Source organism: Thermobia domestica, chromosome 1 (assembly GCF_964235325.1).
Source record: "Thermobia domestica chromosome 1, izTheDome1.hap1.1, whole genome shotgun sequence".
Taxonomy (NCBI): domain Eukaryota; kingdom Metazoa; phylum Arthropoda; class Insecta; order Zygentoma; family Lepismatidae; genus Thermobia; species Thermobia domestica.
The window spans coordinates 59,931,192-59,953,511 of record NC_137454.1 but is presented as its reverse complement, the minus strand read 5'-3'; the positions used below and the strand labels follow the sequence as shown (position 1 = coordinate 59,953,511).

Sequence of the window (22,320 nt, the reverse complement as noted above, 5' to 3'; positions counted from 1 at the left end):
CTTGTTTGGGCCGAAGGCCACCGAGTGTCACCTCCGCCATTGCTAGGAGTATAAAGTGATGGACCAGGAGGTGTAATAGTCGAAATTTACCTCTTTCATCCACAAGGACTGTTTTCTAAACCTTAAATAGAGTGTAGAACTGGTGACTGGAAGAAGTATACTTCGATGTGTAAAGTTGCAGGTGGGAAGTTTATAGCCTTTTTCCTGCAGAAATAGCCTCTTCCTGCAGAAATGCGGATGGTAGGAGCCCGTCTGTGTCCCGGAAAACTGGTAATACCAAAAGTTTTCTTTTCAATTCTAGGCCATATAATAATTTACCAAATGGAAGTCTGCATGATTAACATGGGCAACTAAACATGACTGTGTTACGCGTTCCTATAACTTATCATGTTTTATACACAAAGTATGTTAGTGTTTGACAAGTGCTCTTGAAAATCTGTCTGTAAACGTTATGGTGAAATTTTACTTTCGGTGCACCTCTTGATATTAATGTGCCTTTAATGTTTTCCTGTAAGATATTTTGATTGTTTAGGTTAGGTAGGATTTTACTTTAAGCGTACTTCTAAATTATGTCCCATGATATACGTATCTATTTCGTTGTAGGTTAGGTAAGATCGAACTCTAAACGTGTGTCCCATAATATACCGTGTTTTGATTGTTTAGGATAGGAAATTTACTTTGATCGTGCCTCTGAAGTCCAATGTGCCTTTTAGTATTGTATTGTGAAATACTTTTGTTTGTGTAGGTTAGGGAAACTTTACTTTGAGCGAACCTCGATATCGATGTGCCTTTCATATATTACTTCGGAATGTATTTTGATAGCTTAGGTTAGGGTCTTGATTTTAATATTGCTTCGTAATATATTTTGTCTGTAAATGTTATGGTGAAATTTTACTTTCAGAGTGCCTCTACATGTCAAGGTGCCTTTAATATTACTTCGTAATGTATTTTGTCTCTGTAGGTGACTTGTATAGGTTAGGGAAATTTACATTTTTGAACATGCCTCTAAAATTTAATGTGCCTTGTGATATATATATATATATATATATATATATATATATATATATATATTGTTTTCGTAGGTTAGGTATTTTACTTCAATGTGCCTGCTGATATTGCCTCGTGATATATATATATATATATATATATATATATATATATATATATATATATATATATATATATATATATATATATACATATTCGATCTGTGCGGAGTCAGTAAAATTGTACTTTGAACGTGCCTTTTAATATTTCTTTGTCTATGCGAGTAATTTGTATTTTGAACGTGTGTCTTTTCATATTGCCTTGTAACATATATTTCGTTTTTGTAGGTTAGGGAAATCTTAAGTTAATGTGCCTTGTGCTATTGATACTGCCTCATGATATCCGTGTATATACTCGGTCTGTGCAGACTCGGTAAACCTTACTTTGGACGTGCCTTTGGAATCTCAATATTTTGTTTAAATATTTCTTCGTGCTATACTTTGTGTTTGGGTAAAGGATTTAATTTAAACGTACCATTAGTACGGTATGAAATTTAGTACATATTTGCCTCGTCGGAAGTGAATATAGTTGAAATGTCACTCAACTTGCCGTTCTTGAGTAAAATGTAATTAATTATGGTCACTCAATTTGTCGTTCTTGAACAAAATGTAATTCGTTATGTGTATCCATCGCTCTCGAGAATTAATGACAATGGGAAGTTAAAATGATAATAATTTCGATAATTACGTTCTAGTTTTTTTTAAAGATATGTAAACCCTGTCATAGAAAAGTAGACGTAGAGTTTTTTTCATAATCCATTTGTAAATATTTCATCTCACATTAACAGTAGGTTTTCCCTTTCGTAGTAGATGTATTATGTGCTGATGCATAAGCTAAAATAAAGTAATATATGCTACTTACTTACCTTAAGTTATAATGAAAATGTAGTAGCAATAACACAGGCTTATGTCGTCGCTTTATTTAATGAATGACAGGGTTATAAGTAATGGACGTCCAATTAGTAATGATAATAATAATATTCTGGTAAATGAATAAGTAGAGAGGATGGACCACTAGTTCTTGCGTGATCGTGAATTGAACATGTATCAATGAAGATATTGAAATTTGAGAATCTAGACAATGTTTTATGCTAGATTAATGTAATAACAGAATTCCATAAATGTCTTTGACATACTGCGATGTAGGCAAATATTTAATAACAATCATAACTTTTTTTATTTGATACTTGTTATGATGATGTAATTGTTTAGTGATTGGCACGAATAAAATAGTCACGAAAATTTAACTTTATGATTTCAAACACTGTTCATAAACTTAAGCTTATACAATTCTAACTACTCAATTTTTTTAAAGCGAGGTACGATTTAAGTTTAACAATGCTAACTTTTCTTCCACTCTTGGTTGGCTGCAAAACAAGAATTTGAAGTCTTTCGATATCTTCCGTAGCGCATATGAACTAATTCTGTTGGGTTAGATTAGCCCTTGTAGATGATAACTTCAATTTTTTTTCTGAATATACACGTATCATATATATTTCATAATGAGAAAATCTAAAGCTAACACAACCTGATTTTTTTCCATACCCCAAAATAAGGGCGTTATAAATGGCTTAGCTCAGCCAGGATTCTATTTACTTTAGCGTTAAGACATAATGAATAAAAACGAGTTGTTATAAGTGGCGACCCAGCCAGGATTCTATTTACTTTAGTGTTAAGACATAATGAATAAAAACGAGTTGTTATAAGTGGCTACACCAGCTAGTATTGATTAAATCTTCTTCTTTTGCTTGTATGAGAGAAAGGTGTAGTACAAAATTTGCTTAGTTCAGCCTAAACATTAAGTTTAAGTAATTGTGCAAAATAAGGGTATTATAAGTGGCTCAGCTCAGCCAGGATTCTATTTACTTTAGTGTTAAGACATAATGAATAAAAACGAGTTGTTATATACTCTGGGATTTGGATGACTCAAATACTTAATAAAAGTAAAAATATAATTGAGCAAACTAAGATAAAATAAATGAAAATAAAAAACGATGAAATTTTTAAATGTGGTAATAACTTCATTTCTACCCTTTCTCCACTCTTTACGGAGATAGTCGACACAAATATAGCCGGATCATCCAAAACGAAAATGACACAAAATTCCTTGATACAGCAGAATTATTCACCGCAACAAGACAATAAGCTGTATACGAGTGAAATAACTGACATTAACATTGGAAACTTACTTGTGAGTAAATAAAAACAGTAAAAAAGTAAAACAATAAATGCAAATAAGAAATTTCAGCAAAAACACTTAAAAATATATACACCACAAAGAAAAATGATAAGAGCGCTCTTACCTGTGCACAGAGTTTCATTAAGACATTATTAACTGGTACATAATTTCTCTTAATGTTTCCATTACAACATTCACAACCGGAGTTTGCTTAATGGCCAAAGAAATATTCCATCTTCAAGCAATTAGAAAACATACTCCCACTACCGCTCCGGTGGAAGTGATACTCAACTTGAAGTCGTACATAACATTCAGTGATGCAAACCAGGACAAGATACAGATAAATTTGAATCATTTAGGATGCAGGCACACGCCTGTAGACATAAAAAACTTGATATGAAAGTCAATCGCACTTGAAGTAAATCGTGGACACTTCAAAATATTCTTCCACAGCGAAAGAAGACAGTAACACATAATCTCGGCATGGCAATTCACAGCATAATACAAGCGAAGTCGAACTGCTTGGGATGAAGGCATCAGCCTGTAGATATATAAAGGCTTGATATAAAGTCAAGCACTCTTGACGTAAATCGTGGACGCTCCAAATGGCTGGTTGTCGCCAAAAGGAGATGTATGGCGAGAAAAATCAGGTAATTAACTACTGAAATCCACATTCCTCCACGGCGAAAGAAGACAGGGACACAAACAGCTTCTGTTGGGGTAAAAACCAGTAATCAGGAACTGGCTTAGTACGAAGGCTAAGCTAACTGGTAGTATACTTCCATAAATACATAGCTTAGTACAAAGGCTAAGAAAACATTTAAGGAATGTCCCATAAATAACAAATGGCTTAGCTTCGTACAAAGGCTAAGCGACCATGAATTCCATAATTAATAAATAGCTTAGTACAAAGGCTAAGCGACGAAAAGTATAATTCCTTACTTGGAGGCCTGTAACTATTAACTGTTCCAAATAGACGAAAACTCATCTACAATAATGGGCTTAGTCCGAAGGTAAGCCGGTACACTGAAAATCCGAGGAAGTAATGCAGACACGCATAGTAAATAACAATGTCCATATTGATAGAAAGAAACGAAGTAGCTTCTTATGGTCTAACAATTACAAGTAGAAGATGAACGAACACTTACTTCTTATAGCATTTGAAAACTAGTATTGTCACTGTTGAAATATCTGCAGTGAAATTTGAGCTAAGGTTTTAACTGCCAAACATAATAATTACTGCTGATATGTATAAAAATGTCGAGGCGCGAATTAGGTCGAAAGGGCATTAGGCTCCACTAGATGTTTACACAAGGATGATTTCACTAGATGAAGTGTTGAAGAAAAATGTCAAAAATTAGTTTCCGAGGTGAAATAATTATTAATCTTTAAAAATTGCAACTGCCCATACGAAAATCTCAATAGCATCAAAGTCCCTTGGATTGGATTTCTGGTAGAAAAAGACACTTCTCACTTAACGGACATTGTTAACATGTGCTAAACTCGTTGATTATAGTAGGTTACTTTGGTTCTTTAAAATATTATGAACTTCACACTTTTAACCCTTTGGGGATCCCATGGTACAATCTGTACCATACGGGGTGTTTCATGGTACATTGCGTTACAACTCTCCTATTTGACCTTTTTCGTCCGTTTTTTTTTTGTTTGTTTGTTTGTTTTGTTTTTCAAGTCCAGAGGCATTGTAGAAGACCTTACGTATGGTTTCACACCTTCCTGCGTCAAGACGTAGGAGGTGATGACGTCATAATTCTAAAATATATATTTTCTTTTAATATTGCGGGGCCGGTCTATGTTCATTATTTTTTGGCATGCTTAATTTTGCACGTAGAAGATTGAAATTTTGTACAAACATTCAGTCCACCGAGTAGTATTTACTAGATTTTTTCAGATTTCTGCGTTAAAACAGGGGGGATCCAGAGGGGCAAAAAGTTGAAAAAAGGGATATTTTACCAAAAAATTCCTTTCTTCGCGATTTTCCCGCCTTAGATACATGATGGAGACAAGTGAATGGTACCGCCTGAAAGGCAGTTCCATTTTGAAGAGAATGATGTGCGACACATGGCCCTAGGGTAATTAGGGAAGTGTCAGGGAATTTTTATCAAAATATACTTCTGTATATGGGAATTTTGGACATTTTCGGTATTATTTTTGCACCAAGAAGATTGAAATTGTGCACAAACATTCAGTCCACTGAGGAGTATTTACGATATTTTTTCGTACTTTTTTCTGTGTTAGAACAGGGGGGTACAGAGGGGTTAAACGTTGAAAAGGGAAATTTTTACCAAAAATCCCTTTCACGAGATTTTCTCGCCTTAGATACATGATGGAGACAAGTGAATGGTACCGCCTGAAAGGCAGTTCCATTTTGAAGAGAATGATGTGCAAACCATGATCCTAGGGTAATTAGGGATGTATTAGGGATGTATTTCCCTCTGTATACGGTAATATGGGACATTGTCGGTAATTTTTTTTGGCGGGCTTACTTTTGCACCTGGAAAATTGGAATTGTGCATAAACATTCAGTCCACCTAGTAGTATTTATCAGATTTTTTCAGATCTCTGCGTTAAAACAGGGGGTCCAGAGGGGCTAAAAGTTGAAAAAAAGGATATTTAGACCCCAAAATCCCTTTTTTCGGGATTTTCCAGCCTTAGATACATGATGGGGACACGTGAGTCATACCGCTTGAAAGGCAGTTCTAAGCTGAACAGAATGATGAGCGAAACATGACCCTAGGGTAATTAGGGATGTCTCTGGAAATTTTTTACCTGAGATCATGGTATTTTACGGTAATTTGGGGCATGGTGGGAATTCCTGATAAAATTTCTCCCGCCCTTAGTATTCAAGATAGAAACTTGAAATTGGGCACACACATTCAGTATACCAAGTACTATTTATCAGATTTTTTTAGATGGCTACGTTCAAACAGGGCCGCTCCAGAGGGGCCCAAAGTGCGAGAAAAAATTTCCCTCCGAAATTTTCCCTTTGACATTATTTTTCCCGATCGTTGTATATGGTATGAGCATGCAAGTGGTAACATTTGAAAGCCAGCTCCATTCTAAAGAGAATGAGGTATGAACCATGATCCTAGGATAAATGGTGACGATGCAGTAGCTGCTTGACTGAAAGTCTAAAATATAGCCCAAAATCCGGATACCGGAAAGGGTTAACAGCCACTAATTATGCCCTTCGACCGTTTAAGTATCCAAGTTATCAACCATTATTAAGGACACATATTGTATATCCAAAACTGAGAGGAAATTTTACGATTCATTGAGGGTTCATACAGTATTACTGCTGTCGGCGAACTACCACCTTTCCAACCCCCCTAACACATCACTTCTTGTCTTGTCTTCTTCACCATTTAAAGGTGTTTCATCATTTTTGCACCCTAACACATCACTTCCCTTAAATTCAGAGGGAAGATGGAACATTTTTTACAGAGTGGCCAGATCAATAATTAGAAAAAGTACTAAGGTTAAAAATATTACAGACCAAAGTTATTGGGAATGTAGTGGCTACTACAAGCACCATAGCGCTATGCAATTCCATCAAATTTTATATTATACATATTTTCACGTTCATATTGAGAAAAATCTCTTCTTCGGACATCGATATTTGTGCAAATATACGGAATCCTCTTGTGTACTACAGAAATCAATATCGAGCATACGTTATCCATATGCTACATACGCACTGCCCTTAGGTATATCATGCCGTTGCAGGATATTTGACATTTAACAGTTTTCCGTATGCCCCATGCATATATTTATATTGCATTCCTCAGCTATATGTTATATACGCCCATTTGTATGTGAGATCCTGATCGAATATATTGTTTCATATGGAAAGTACGTATAGATGCAATACTTGTACGGAAAACATGCGTTTTCAGTTATACATCTGCGTTACGTTAAGTCCAAAAACTACAGGAATTACGCATGTAACTTACCCTTCTAAGTACGACACCTACACATTTTTCTTACAAGGAAAGTACTTGGGCTCGAACGGGTGATTACGCACTTATCACCTATTTTATTCCTGATTCAACTTAATTTTGAAAAATAAAAGTACGTCGCTTTTCTGAGACGGCTGAAGCCTCACAAATAATTAGTGAGCCATGTCGTCTTAAGAAGAAAGTCCTCCGTGACTTGTGGTACGGTTGGAACCTGAAGATTTCTGAAGGAAATCCTCCATATTTTTCAATGACTGAAACCTGAAGATTCGTTCTATGAGATTGTAGGCCATGTTTATTTCTAGAAATCCTCCATAGAAGAGAGCAATTTTGCTAATCAATTTCAAATATTTGTTTACATGAGTCTCAGTTCCCTCTTTCTTTTTTCTTTTTATATTGTTAATATTTTTATTTTGATAGTTATGGTTATTTTGTCTATTCCTAAAATGATTACTACTATGTGCAGATCTAGTCATACGGATGTCACATAAGTTGCGATTCCTGTATTGTTTCTTGATATAGCTCCGATTACGTGATTGTGATTGACGATGCCTTCTGTTTCTGTTATTATTTTTTCGTGTGCGGTCTTGGCTCTGATTCCTTTTTAAGCTTCGTGTTGTTTCCATGCTGGTCTTGGCATCTTTGCTTATTGCTGTAACTATTACCTCGTTTGTGCCTTTTCTGTCTACAATTTGTGGTAGTAGCTTTTTTTGTGCGCTTATGACTTCTGTCGTACACAACCTTCACATCTGAATTTCCACTACTACTACTACTAGTAGTTTTGTCATTGGATTCTGAATAAGCAGAATCATTATCGTGTCTATTACGAGATTGGTTCAGAATGCCTATCTCTGATTGGGATTCAAATTCTTGTATTTCATTTTCAGTAGAAGTATCTGTCTCTAATTGGGATTCAAATTCCTGTATTTCATTTTCAGTAGGAATACTTGTCTGCAATTGGGGTTCAGATTCAGGTGTTCTGTTTTTAGCGCTCTCTATTTGCTGGTTATTTTCACGGAACTCGTCCCGTATAGTATCTAACTTCTGACCTGATTCACTCTTTAATTCAAGAAGTTTCTCTTTATTTTCATAAAGTGTTCGCTCTAACCTAGCAAAGTTCTTATTATTCTTTTTTTTTTTTTAATAATCTAGCAAACCTTCTCTAGTTTCTTTTCTAAATTCTTCAAACTAACCACGATACTGCCGAAAACGTAAATCTAGTTTCCTGGCTATATCTGCTTCGTTGTATACCATCTTGAACAAATTAAACTATCGGTAAAACATATGATTAGAATTGCCTGAAAGAAAACTTTTTTCAAATTGCTGGTTCTAAACTGAAAAAGAAATATATATTAAAGTATTAATCCTATGAATATTCGAGCACTAACGGTCTAGATTCGGATTCCTGTAATTATAACTGTTCGAGCATAAACTCGGATCGCTGTTTTCGGATGTCATTATCCTGTAAGCGAATTCCATATCTATTCGAGCACCAACGTTCTCGATTCGGGTTAATGTATTAGGGCGCCATTTATTATGTAACCGCTTTCCGGATCTACCCCCTGCTATCCCACCAACGAGTACTTTCAGGAAATCTGAACTTACCTGGTTAAGACCTCAAAGAACATATCCAAAAAGGGATTACAGAACTTATCCCGGATCGGCCCTAAGTCTCAATAATGAGATGAACACCAAGCACCGAGAGGTTCGGATGTCTCGTCTCGAAACCCTCACAGACATACAGATGATCGATCAGACCACGACACACAAAAATATCATTCATACATCCAATGAAAACACATTAAATGGAATAATACAATGCTTATTTATTAAATGCGCCATGTGTAAATGAAATATATATAGAAGAAAACCAATCACAATACTAAACACTTATATGGGTATAGACACTTGACTGTTTCTACAAGCAAAATTACACTTCACGTTTCGCCATATAATAGCCCTTTCTACCACGCATATAGATGAATGAAGGATAATATTTGGGGGTTCACCACAAACATTTTTCTCACACCACTAACTAATGCACGTAGGGGTTAATACTATGGGGTAATACTAAAGTAACTCTACGACGCAAGTTCCTTACTGCTGCGAGAAGAATCCGTAAAAAGTTTATAGTAGTATCCAGCAGAATTAACGCAGACTGTCGCGCTACATAATTAGGACATTGGTAGGACCGTTAACTAATTATACGCACTGGGTCTCCGTACCCGGGACTTCACTAAGTGGGGCTAGCCGCTATACCAGTCCTTGAGCGGTCACTAGACCTGTTCCTCTTTTACTTAATTCTATCGCGAATTCAACGAACGTGTTCGCTATATTGACGCGTGGAAAAACTCATAGAGTAGAGCTCGGTGTGAGCTGGGTTGACCGACTGGTCAATGTTGGCAGTTCATTTTAAAATGTAATCAGGTTAAGCCACCTGTATGGATATGCAAATTAAATGTTAAAAGAATTTGCGTTAATTCACAGTTCACTGGCCACAATGTAGAAAAACGCGATAACTGACCGTGAGAACTTTTAGATAAAAAAAATGGCTGAATAATATTGCTAGGCGACAGTGTGGAGAGGCTGCTGCTGTCCATGCTAAGTATTACCATGAGTGATTGAAGAAAACACTTAATTTTGTTGCAAATAATTATAGAACGTAGTATTTGCATATTAATGAGCAAGGAAAAACACTAAGGATCCAAGTAGTAGAAATACGATTATCATACATATAGTTCAGATAATGAATGTAGCCTTTGTTACTCGCTAAAATCTTCTCATAGTGAAAAAACGTTTCACATATATGTATGAGTGAACGATGAACGACTCTTTTGTTCTTGATTCATGGGAAAGAAATTGAATTATTAGCAGTTTCCATCGAAGAAAGAAATTATTTGCGTCGAAAAATAAAGTATAAATTGAAGATTGATTTTTGTCTTTCCAAAATATACAGAGCGTCCACAAAACGTACTTATATAACCTGGTGATGGTTATAATATTTTGTTTTCGGTTATGGACTTTAGATTTGAATTTCATATGATGTTCCCTTGTAATCGAATTTGAAAGAAAAGGAGTTGCCAACGAGCTATTCAAAGACATGTTTTGAGTCTCCAGATGAAAATAAGAAAAATCTACGGAGTGTGGCTACATAAATATCTTATTTCCAGACTATTGACCTAAACCGCTCGACCATTTCATATGCATTTACGAAACTTATTTTGACTTCTGTGTAAAGTAGTTTTCTGTTCCACACTCACTTTTGTTCATTCCGATAAAACTATGAATTTGAGGCGAATATTTAGAAGTTACTGCTCTTCCAATGTATAAAAGAATTTTTCGAATAAATCACATTCGACTTTACGTCCTAATAACTTATATAAAACAAGTTGAGTCCTTGAAATGATTGGGGTTGGAGTGATCATAAATATTTGCGCAGTTAGATATCTGGATATGCAAACTGCTTGAAATATGGTACACTTGCACCGCTACACTGTCTGCAGTAAGATCACATTGACGAATCATTATGCAGTTTTCTCGACGATTTCACAATTTTTCGCAGCATTTTAGTTATTTATTTATTTTATTATTATTTTTTTGTGGAATCAATGGGACAGTTTGCGGTCCGGATGATCGCCTCTCTATTTTATTTTTTTCCCTGAGTTGGTGTTTGCCATCAATGAAACAAAAACATCTTTATAATTAAACAACTGTCAAATGCAAGATCTTATTTGAAAGGCAGCAAAATATTCACACTAGGAAGCTGTAGTCTGTTCTTATATGAAAGTCCAAAAATATTTTCGGAAACGAGAAAACATATTTTTAAAAAAGAGCGAAATAAGATACATTAATCAAACAAATAATTTTTTTCCGAAAATGAAACATTTTTTTGCAAACGGAAAATGGGAAAGTTTTAGAAATTCGATTTTTTCCCCTAAAAGTCAAAATCTTTTTCGAATAAACAAAATATCCTAAAATCGAAAAACATTTTTCCTAGAAGACCATCCATATCCCAAATATAAATTCTGGTTGCGCTACAACTGTTCAGAGTCATGATCAAAATTATTAGAAATAGATAACTTGAAAGCTAATTTTCCTATTATTTGATTTTCTCGCAATTTTTGATGGAAAGTTTTCACTCCACAATAGTAATTTCTGAATAAGAAACGCACTATGGGAACTCATGTCGAGGTCAAGTGGGTTCATGAAGAACTCTTTATTTCCTCACTAGGTGTCGGGAGTTTCACCAGAAGAAAATGGCAGCCTCAGATACGAAACTATATGACGTCCTCGGTGTAAGTCGTAATGCTTCTGATACGGAAATTAAAAAGGTATGTGGTTTATAGGTATAGAAAAAGATTTTATTTAAGCTGCTGCAAGCATACATTAAAATATGTAGACCTCTATAAGAAATGGAGTTCATGTTGTGAAAGTATGATTTAGCATGGTCACGGTCGTGCATAAGGAAGAAGATTGAAGTTGAGCTTAACACGTATTTCGTAAGATTTACCTCGAATACTCATGTGATAAATATAAAATGAAGTATCCAATATCTTTGAAAGCTTTATTCTGTATAAATAAATTTATAAGTACAATCTGAAGAATAATAACTACCCTGTGTACGCATCTCTTTGTTAGAGGTTACATTTCACCTGATCTTCCATAAAACGTTGCATCATTTATTTAGTATTTTGTTTCTCATATATATACTAGTTATTGGCACTTTATTTTGAAGGAAATATCTGCATTATTGGTAGACAGGTTCTGGTATGTTACGATAATATTTTGTTATGTAGACTTGGGGTTGCTGTTGAAACAATAGGTGTGTTACAGTTTGGGAAATTGATTTTTTAAAGTTTGTCATTTGAGATGGAAAGACTAGTGTCTGAGGAACTTGCGTATGTGTGATACATAAGTGAAACGGTAATAATGTTAGCACAACTACCATATAATCTCCATAGAACTACACAGTATACACCTCCAGTATCGTATATAGATTTCCCAAAAGATAGGCTATTCTAAAGTAAGATTTTACTTTAGAAAATTAATTCGTCACAATCATTTTGCATGGAGGTCAAGTTGAGGCACACCGCTCTAAATAATTGTTGATAAATTATAATTCTTCCACTAATGTCTTCCAAAAGGTTTAACGACATATCAATAATTCACTTAGCTCAGCATATATGAAGGGCCAACTGGCCCCCCCAGAGGTGATTGTTGAAAAATTACAATTTAACGATTTACGTATAAATAGAGCGTGCGAACATAAGCATTACAAACTACACTGCATAAAGCAGCGAACCTGTGATAGGTGCCCAGTAAAAAGCACGAATGCTAGCGAAAAGTCAGGCAGGGCAAAACTGATGGGGTGAAGCGAACAGGCGTGTCAGTAATGCTGGTTATGCACGTAAGTAAAGGCGGTGACAATATGTGGGGTTTTGCAGTGATAACTATTCCTATAGTACTTGTAATGGTTTCATATTAACAATGCTACACTTTCGAACAGAAAATACAACTCTTGTACACTGTGCAGAAATGCTCCCCCGGCGGAAAACCGTATCTAATACAATTATTTTTCATATACGTACACGCTTATTTTAACAGTCGTAAGGTATCCGGTACTTGGAATGACTTTACACTAGTAACCCTACACTTGTAAACATAAAATGCAGCTGCGTTATTCAATATTTAATTTTACTGCCAAGGGGGCATGATGGCTTAGTGGTAGAGCGCTTACCTCTGATGCGTGGGGTCCCTGCTTCAATCCCCGGGCAAACAAGTTTGTGGTGGACAACATCGTGCCCATGGGCTTTCTCGGGATACTCCCGCCTCCTCCAACTTTTTTATTCCATCACTCATTTTCCTTTATCATCGTCTCATTTAGCCTAAAGGACATAATCGCAAGACGTTAAATTGAAGGATTTTCTGTCCAGCCGCCTGCAAAATTTTGTTCCTTATGCACATGCTTTTCCATGCAGAGTACAGGGCTCATAACGAGTCACTTTTTTTCAACTAAGAGTAACTTTTTTGGGAGGTAAAGTGACTTTTTCGTGTGACATGTTTTGCATTGTCAGTTTTCTAAGAAAAATATAAAAATAAATGGAAAAAGGCAGAAACTTATTACTCATTACTCTTCTGAAAGCTTCAGTACTTGCTACCACATGTGAAACAGGCAGCTTTATTCTCACTTCAGCTTTTATTCTTTCTAAAGCACATTGGATGGTTGGTGGATGCTTAAACTCTCAAGGTAGGGTTGGGAAGCCTTCTGTGTCTATTCTTTCTTCTATCATAATAGTCTTTTATTTTTCTCTCGTAATATTTAACGCTCCGCTCAACTTTGTGTGTGTGTGTGTGTTTGTGTGGTTCATCATGTTCGTCTTGTGTTATGCTTCTTATATGTTCTTCTTAAGAGTGGGTGATGAATTTGAATATTTCATGGCTTTGAAAACTCTCAATGCTAAGTTAAATATAATGTCTGGGATGAAGAAATTCGGAAATAGACCAGAACTGGTTCCACTTACTCAGAAGCTTCTTACATCTGCTAAGTCTGCTTACCGTAACTACAAAGCATACTTAGAAAATCTAGGAAAGGAGGAAGCTCAAAATGAAGAAAAGATGAAACAAAACAACAAACAAAGGGAGAGGTGATGGAGAAATTGACAAAGGAAAGAATGGACATTATGAGATTTTGGCAACTTTTTCGTGTGCTGTTGGTCACTTTTCAACTATTTACAACAGACCAGACCACTGTGAGCCCTGAGAGTATTGAATTTTACCTGTGAATTTTGCAAAAGTGTGCGTAGATTTCATCACCACATGATTTTGTACCTTAACTCGAGTAGGAATTTCAAGATTTTTTGATAACGGCTCATCCCAGGGAGGGGAAATTCTCAAAACCAATTATATAATATAAAGCGGTTATTATAATATAGAGTTTTACTAGCTCATAATTATAGGCATTTATTCCAAAGTTGGTCGTCCGCCTTGTTTTCGGTCGAAAGCATAATAAAAGCTACGAAAATTTAAAATTCATCAATTTTTACTGTACTAGTTTACTTTATCAATCCTCAATACTCAGTTCACAGTAATGCCGAGCGAACGATTGCGAGTGAAGGCGGGTTAGTAGCCAGATTGGGTATGTAACTTATCATTACATTGAAAGGTATAACTTCCTTCACGTTTGTTTACAGTTGTTTGCTTACATCACTTTCTGCAATTTATTGTTAGATCTATTAAGCAATGGCTTTCACATAGTTCCAAAAGATTCTCTTATCATCGCATTGTTTCACAAACTGCGTTACTGTTAACTGATGTCTAGGGCAGCGTGTCTGTATACCTGCAGCCATGTTTACAATTCCTCAGTACCTTCCCTCAATTTAATCATCCGGTAACCTTGCGCCAAGTAGTTCCCTCCGATTGCACAAATAGTTCTGTTTTTAGAACCGCTTATATATATATATATATATATATATATATATATATATATATATATATATATATATATATAACCTACTCTCGCATTACATATTATCAAGCACACAAACGTGCAAATTACACTAGTTAACAAAGGTGTTGTTACATAAAAGGAAATACCTGTTCTTAAAGGAACTTTTTACGCTGAATTCGAATATGCACTCGGTTTTTCTCCATCACGTACGATTTTCCCTAACAGAGGGATTTTCGGGAAAATCCCTCAAAAATTTCCCTTTTCGTTTATTTTACACCCCAAGATCTTGTCCCCTTGCATATACTAACATAGAAATTATACCTAAGTATACTTTGATTCATATTTAACAAACCGTCCAAGTTTCGTAATAATCGCTTTATTCTTTCTAGAGAAATAAATATGTTTGTATGTATACTGTGTGTACTGTTTATTGCACCTTATAGTAATGCTTTCAGATCTCTTAAGTTGAGGTAAAACGTTTTGCTTTATTACCACAAACACATATATAAATTATAATACAATATAATTTACAAGTGTGACAATTTACAATAAACAATAATACAAATGTACCAAAAGGTCATGAAAAGACAATCAAAACTATCACAATATATGAAACTTCCATTGGGTTACAAAAACGTACACTACTTCCTTCTTTTGTAAGAAATGTTGCATTCTCTAACAAGACCCCAACAATAGTCCCCCATCATTGAAGGATCCCATCGTCCCTGGTACCTTTTCTCCATGGCCATTATATCTTGGGGAATCTTTCCCCTGTTCGTCGCTGAGAGCACCTAGGTTAGCAGGAAAGAAGCTGAGGTGGGAGTGCAAAAAGTGGATTTTTAAAGACATCCTACAACCCAACTCTTTGTATTTCTGTATCATGTCCTGTACGATTTCTGTGTAACTCTCAGCTTTGTTATTGCCCAGAAAGTTGCGCACAACACACTTAAATGCTGTCCAGGCAGCTAGCTCAGCACTGTTTAACTTGCTGTCAAAGCTATCATCAAGCATTAATTTCCTAATTTGGGGACCAATAAACACTCCCGCTGAAATCTTAGCATCACTCAGGTTGGGGAACTTATCTCGCAAATACTTGAAACCTTCACCAGATGTGTCTATGGCTTTGACAAAGTTTTTCATAAGTCCTAACTTGATATGAAGTGGCGGTAGTAATATCTTATTAGGATCTACCAAAGGAGCGTATGTGACGTTGCATTCTCCAGGTACGTAATTCACTCTAGGTTCCCATTCCTTCACTTCATAATGTTTGTCATCAGCTCGGCTATCCCATAAACATAAAAAACATTGGTACTTCGTGTAACCGCACTGCAGTCCTAATAAAATACCAACTACCTTGAGATCACAACATATTTGCCAACAATGATCCTTGTAATTTATAAGATTTAGCAAAGTTGACATGGTGTCATAGGATTCCTTAATCTTCACTGAGTGCGCAAGTGGTATAGAAGGTTTTTTATTTCCATTATGTAAAAGGACAGCTTTAAGGCTGACCTTTGACGCGTCGATAAATAACCTCCATTCTTCTGGAACGTAAGGAATTCCTCGCTCCGCCATCAACCCATGTATATCCGTACATACGCACACATTATCTTGCGTTGAGAAATAGCTTGAAAATTGAACATGCCTTTTCCTGTACACTGATATGTTCGTTTCTGCATCCAATAAGTTCCACTGCTGGAGCCTTGATCCCAGAAGTTCCGCCTCTTGTTTTGTCAGGTGCAAATCACGGACTAGGTCATTAAGTTCACATTGCCGGATGAAATGTGGCTCGCGAACACAGTCAGGGATGAATGTTGGATCCTTGGATGTACATGTTGATGTCGATGGTTCATCAAGGTCATGATCATCATCAGAGTCTTTTGGCCATATCTCTTCCCAGTTGGTAGGGGGCTCGGGAAGTGGAAGTTCTTTTGCATTCTGATACATTTGATAACAAATATTGATAACCATTTCATGAACAAAACGAAAAAACTTGGAGAATTGTATATATATGTATTAAGATATACATATACTGTACGTTTAAAAAAAAATATACGTTGGAAGTACATTCTATTTTTATACACGTTTCTAATTTACAGAGAGCAATACAAGTGTGTTGTTGACTATTGTAAATATTCATTTTTTATGTCTGTGTTTGTAGTAATAAAGCAAATCGTTTTTACCCCAACTCAGGAGATCTGAAAGCATTACTATCAGGTGCAATAAACAGTGCACACAGTATACATACAAATATATTTATTTCTCTAGAAAGAACAAAGCGATTTTTACGAAACTTTTAGGGTTTATTAAATATAAATCAAGGTATACTTAGGTATAATTTCTATGTTACTATATGTAAGGGGACAGGAGCTAGGGGAATAAAATATCTGAAAAAGGGAAATTTTTGAGGGAATTTCCCGAAAATCCGTCTGTTACGGGAAAACTGTACGTGATGGAGAGAAACCGAGTGCATATTCGAATTCAGCGCAAAAAGTTCCTTTAAGATCAGGTGATTTTTCTCATGTAACAAACAAAAAGTTTAAATTTGTTAACTAGTGTTATCCATTTCTTTCCGGTAAATTTTAATTTTTTTTTTCTAGAAACGGACGTCGAACTTTCTAATTTGACCCTAAGTATACATGTACACTCATATGCAAAAGATAAGACTTCGGTCCAGGAAGGGGCCGCGGTGGCTCAGTGATAGAGCGTTCACCTCTGGTGCTAGGGGTCCCGGGTTCGATCCCAGTCCCCGCCAAGTGAACTTTGTGGTGGACAAACACCGTGTGCGTGGGTTTTATCGGGGTTCTCCCGTTTCCTTCCACTTTCTTCATTCTTTCATTTCATTCATTACTCATCATCACCGTCTGCTTTAGCATAATCGTGGGACGTAAAACTCAAAGATTTCTTTTCATTTTCGTTCCAGGAAGCTATAGTATTCTTTGTTGATCTGGAGCTAACGAAGTGTATAAAAATCCACGTCTACCGCCAATAGTACAAAAGTATTGCGTGGTTGAATAGTGTGGTCAGATCCGTACTTCGTTTAATTCGGAGACATGGGAAATAAAAAAATTATTGTACATGTTCTATTCATATGATAATCTTGTACTTAAATTTGTAATGATCTTCAAATAAAATGGTCCCAGATAATTCAAGGGAAAGGGTCATCGAATCCACCACTCTATTTTCTAAGCTATTTATGAACTAATTTTGGGTAAAGTTCGTTAGTTGAACCCACTAAAATTAGATTTCAAACAGTTACTTGAATAGTGAAACTGTGATGACGTAATTATATTTCTTAAAGGGAATGTCCAAAATTAAAAGTAGAAAGGTAAGAATCTATTTTAAAAAGGAACTAATTCGAAGTAGCGCTTTGCGAAAGGTTGTAACACAACTATAACTCTTCCTACTTTTATTTGTATTAATCTTCATTCAAAAATTAAAATACATTTAGAATGCATTTAGAATACACTATTTCAATTTCCAAATAACCAATTTCAGCTCATGCACGTTATGAATAATGATAATCATAATCATGAATCATCGCAGGGAAGTGCTAACACTACTAACTCATGGTTACATGAGACAAAATTCATCTCAAAGTACGTATTAATTCGAGATAAAAGTGTTCTCAGTGAGAAAAACAACACATCACATGTATACCAAAATTATCTCCAAATATGTATTCACTCGGCAACAAAATATTTAAAAAAGTGGTAACAAGTGGAACAGTAGATATCCATACGAAGGTAAGACAAGGCTTAATATAAAGTAAGTGGGTTAAGACATTGAGGGGCCTCCTTAGTACGAACTAAATAACAATAGCATTACTTTTATTATAAATATTTAACTATGTTTAAGATTTTTAAAATGTCAGCGTCACACACTACCAAACGAGGTCCCTAATTTTTATATCACTATGACAAGTTTTATAAGTAACTGAAACTAACTTTAAAAAATGGCAATTTTTCCTGGAATCTTTTAACATAAACTATCTTGTGTGTTCGAAGAGCCCCGCTTGCTCCACCTGGGGATTTCTAGAGGTAATTTCATATTAGAGAAGAAAAATAATGTGTAATTTGAGGTTAGTTCCTCAGGAGTCAGCTCATTGAGTGAGTGGTGTGAAGTGGTCTTAGGGTTTGTTAACTTCAACAGCTGTTCGCCCGTGTTCTTTTATGCTTCTAAACGTTGTTGCTTGATAAGCCCAGCTCTTACCAGCAGGCTACGAAAAAGAGGCTCTCGTGCAACTTGCCTATTAAAAAAAAGAAGTCTCTAATAGAGAGGCATTACTGTGACTTGAACGCAAGTTGAGATATCTGAATCATTATGCCTATTTTAGATCGAAAAGCAAAGTATTCTTTAGTGCATCTTATTTTCAGGACATGGAATTGAGTTGAACTGCTTCTTGAATTTACAGTGCCCGTGAGCTTATTATTAGTTGAGGGAGCGGAATCCCACACGTCATTGTAACAGAAGTCTCAACTTGTTCATTTCCTTGAGAGTAGAAGTTAAGTTATTTAAGTATATATATCACAAGTTATGTGCAATGCCGTATGAAGTGAGAGCAGTGAAATGTATTATAATTAAAGCCATTTTAGGAGACACACGGTTTCGGATCGGCTGTACAGATTGCAGTGATATTTTGTTTTGTCTTCTATCGTCAGTGTTTGGAACGAGCGGAAAAGCTTAAGTTGATTTGTGAAAGTTTTTCCAAATTATAGGGTCAAAGCTCTTAAAATTTACCAAAAATTGCGAGACATTGCATATTGGTATTTGCAGTTGACCTAAAAACCTACATCGTTAGTTACGGTATCACTTTAAAGCTTAGGAAATGGGCTCTCAAATGGCATATAACACATAGACTTACGATATTATTATTATTATTTTCGAAAAATAAAAATTTTGAATATGATTTTCTCTAAGATGCCTATTTTGAAAATTTTCAAATTTATATATATATATATATATATATATATAGAGAGAGAGAGAGAGAGAGAGAGAGAGAAACCTCCCTTGACGGACACCTCTATAATACGGATACATTTTTTTGTCCCGGCAAAAATATGTTCCCTTATGAAACAAAAACCTCCCTTTTACGGACACACTCAGACACGGACGCGGACAGACTTCCTCCCCCCCCCCCCCCAAACGTTTCAATAACCTCTTCATAACGGCCAGGATTTATTCTCGGTTCTACGATATATTATTCCTCACAAGCATATCTATCATGAGTGGTGAACCATCAAACAGAACAGTTTCAAGCTGAACTTGAAATTCTTTTTGTCTACCCGCAATAAACTTCTTTCTGGTGGAAATCCTAGAAAACCTTCAATACGCGATAACACTCATGCAGGGTCAGTCGTATGGCCGAGAATTCTATGCGAACTATCTTCCCTTCCCTAACAAATTTAGTCCTTTCGCTTCTGGGCCTTTCATCTTTCCCCACAATTTTATAGATAACAAAACAAACATTGTTTTACAATAACATTTTCAACGAGCAGTGTTTCCTCTTACTTTTTTTTTTTTGGAAAAACAACATTTTTCCTTTATTTCTGATACTGGAATAAGTCTGGGTTGGAGTTTCCCTGTTTCCTTTTTCACCTTCTCTAAGAGGATATTCTTTGTGATTGGGGCTAGGTTAATAAACATATGCACTCCCATATGCCTTTTCATCCATTCTACTAACGAAGATACCGCGCCAGTACACATACGTAATGTTTCTTCCGCAACCGTACTGATTATTCTCAGAGGGAACTTGCTAATGAGTTGTATTATCCTTGTAGAGGAAAAAGTATGCCTTTTTCGCTAAACAAAAGTGTTTAGCCGATTAGTTGGTTCTAACGCATCTTTTGAGAAGGTTCTGAGAATTTGAAATAAATGAGAAACGCTTACAGGGTGATGACATGTACGGTACTTAAGAAAATTAACATACATGCATTATCTATTGAAGTACCGGTATACGAATATATTAACACATTCCCCAGTAATAGTATTATTTAACAGAAATGAATTTCTTTCATTTCTCCCAGCAATTCAAATACGTATTAAATAGAATATTTTCATATTGAATTTTACGTACGTACGTTCATACGTAATGTATTTACTGTATATTACAGCACACAATTACCGTTGTGAGAAATTACATTTCTGTAACGGACACCTCTCAATAACGGACAAAAGTTCATGTCCCATTGATGTCCGTTATTCAGAGGTTTCACTATATAACAATATCCGAACTTCAATAAATAATAATTATAAAACATATATATTAAAAGAGTTTCCACTTCCAAGCGTGAAGTCTAAAATTGCGTCAATTTAGTCTCTTCATTTAAAGGAAAATTAATGACACGAAATCAAATTAATAACATACCACAGTGTCAAGAAAGAACCTTGTCTAGACTTCTGTCCATATTTAGAAGTTGAGATCTTCTCCAGATACTGCTTACAACTTGGTGTGAGTATGAAAAGGATTTTTGCTTGTCACTACACCTTTGTTAGATAAGGTGTTTCTTGACCTGGTGAGGTCACAGGGTTCATCTTAAATAGTACATCCACAGCACAAATACAGAGAACGAATACATACCATAAACTATGAAATGGATATCGTTATGTCTACAAATGTAAATGTCTCCATTGTATAACTTCAGTGTCATGTAAAACTGCATGCAATAAATTGTAACAGTGCAAGAACTTACTATTTACATTATGCTGAAGAATGTATTTCCCTCAAACTTAAACTTTTCTGCAGACTTCGAGATTTTGAATTCGAGACAACACAGGTAGTACTTCTACACGTTTTCAACACCTTCTCTTCCGTGGTATTAAAGTGAGAACTTCTTAATTTCATTCATTCATTCAATCTCTAGTATAGTCACGCGTAACAAGCACACCAACACGTCAATCTTTCAAAAAGAAACCAACTTATCCTAGTGAACTTCGTATTTAATCTCATTTCATAAGTATACAAGAACGAACCGTGTCCAATCTCATAAGAGGGAAGCCATCTACATCATTCAACAATAGGTGAGAGAGGAATATTCCTTGTATTCACAAATTCAGTACACTACACACACACTACATTTCCTAATGTTCATTAAGAGACTATTAAATTTAGATATAGAACATACTTGTATGCAGATTTAAATCCAATATAGCAATATTGGCAGGTGTATAAAGGCCAAGAATGTTGATATCGTACTGATTTAATCATTTCGTAGTGTACAGGAGCTTGAGGGAGAACTTGAGTCCATTTAACATTCAATATTCACAATTGTCGTATCGTTGTAATACATATTAGACTTTTTACCGTAACTAGAACGTTTACGTATCAATATAACGAGTATAAAATGTTTGAAATGAATTTTTGAACTTAATATATACTTCAAACTGGATGTCACTGGATCATATCACTTTGATTAAATTGCTTATTCTAAGGGGAAGGAATAACAGTATGCAAAAAATAGTTTGTTAGGAGCCTATCAAATTAGGAAAATGCAACTCTTTATTGTTAGGAGCCTATCAAATTAGAAAAATGCAACTATTTATTGAAAATAATTGGACACGTTCCGGTGTTTCCAAAAAATTCTACTTCTAAGGAGGGAATGGGAAAATTTCTGTAATTTTTCCTCCGCCTTCAAATTGGCGTTGTCTGTCTCATCACTACAGGAAACGGCTGCA

General features: G+C 35.4%; 1 protein-coding gene across 1 annotated transcript in view; it reads left to right on the top strand.

Moving 5' to 3' along the window:
• The first annotated feature begins 11,373 nt into the window (after positions 1 to 11,373).
• Positions 11,374 to 22,320, top strand: part of LOC145685166 (dnaJ homolog subfamily A member 2-like) — a 57,096-nt gene continuing 46,149 nt past the window's right edge. The window contains exon 1 of the mRNA XM_081757520.1: positions 11,374 to 11,530. Coding sequence (XP_081613646.1) covers positions 11,456 to 11,530 — 75 coding nt within the window. The 5' untranslated portion in view covers positions 11,374 to 11,455. The remainder of the gene's footprint in view (positions 11,531 to 22,320) is intronic.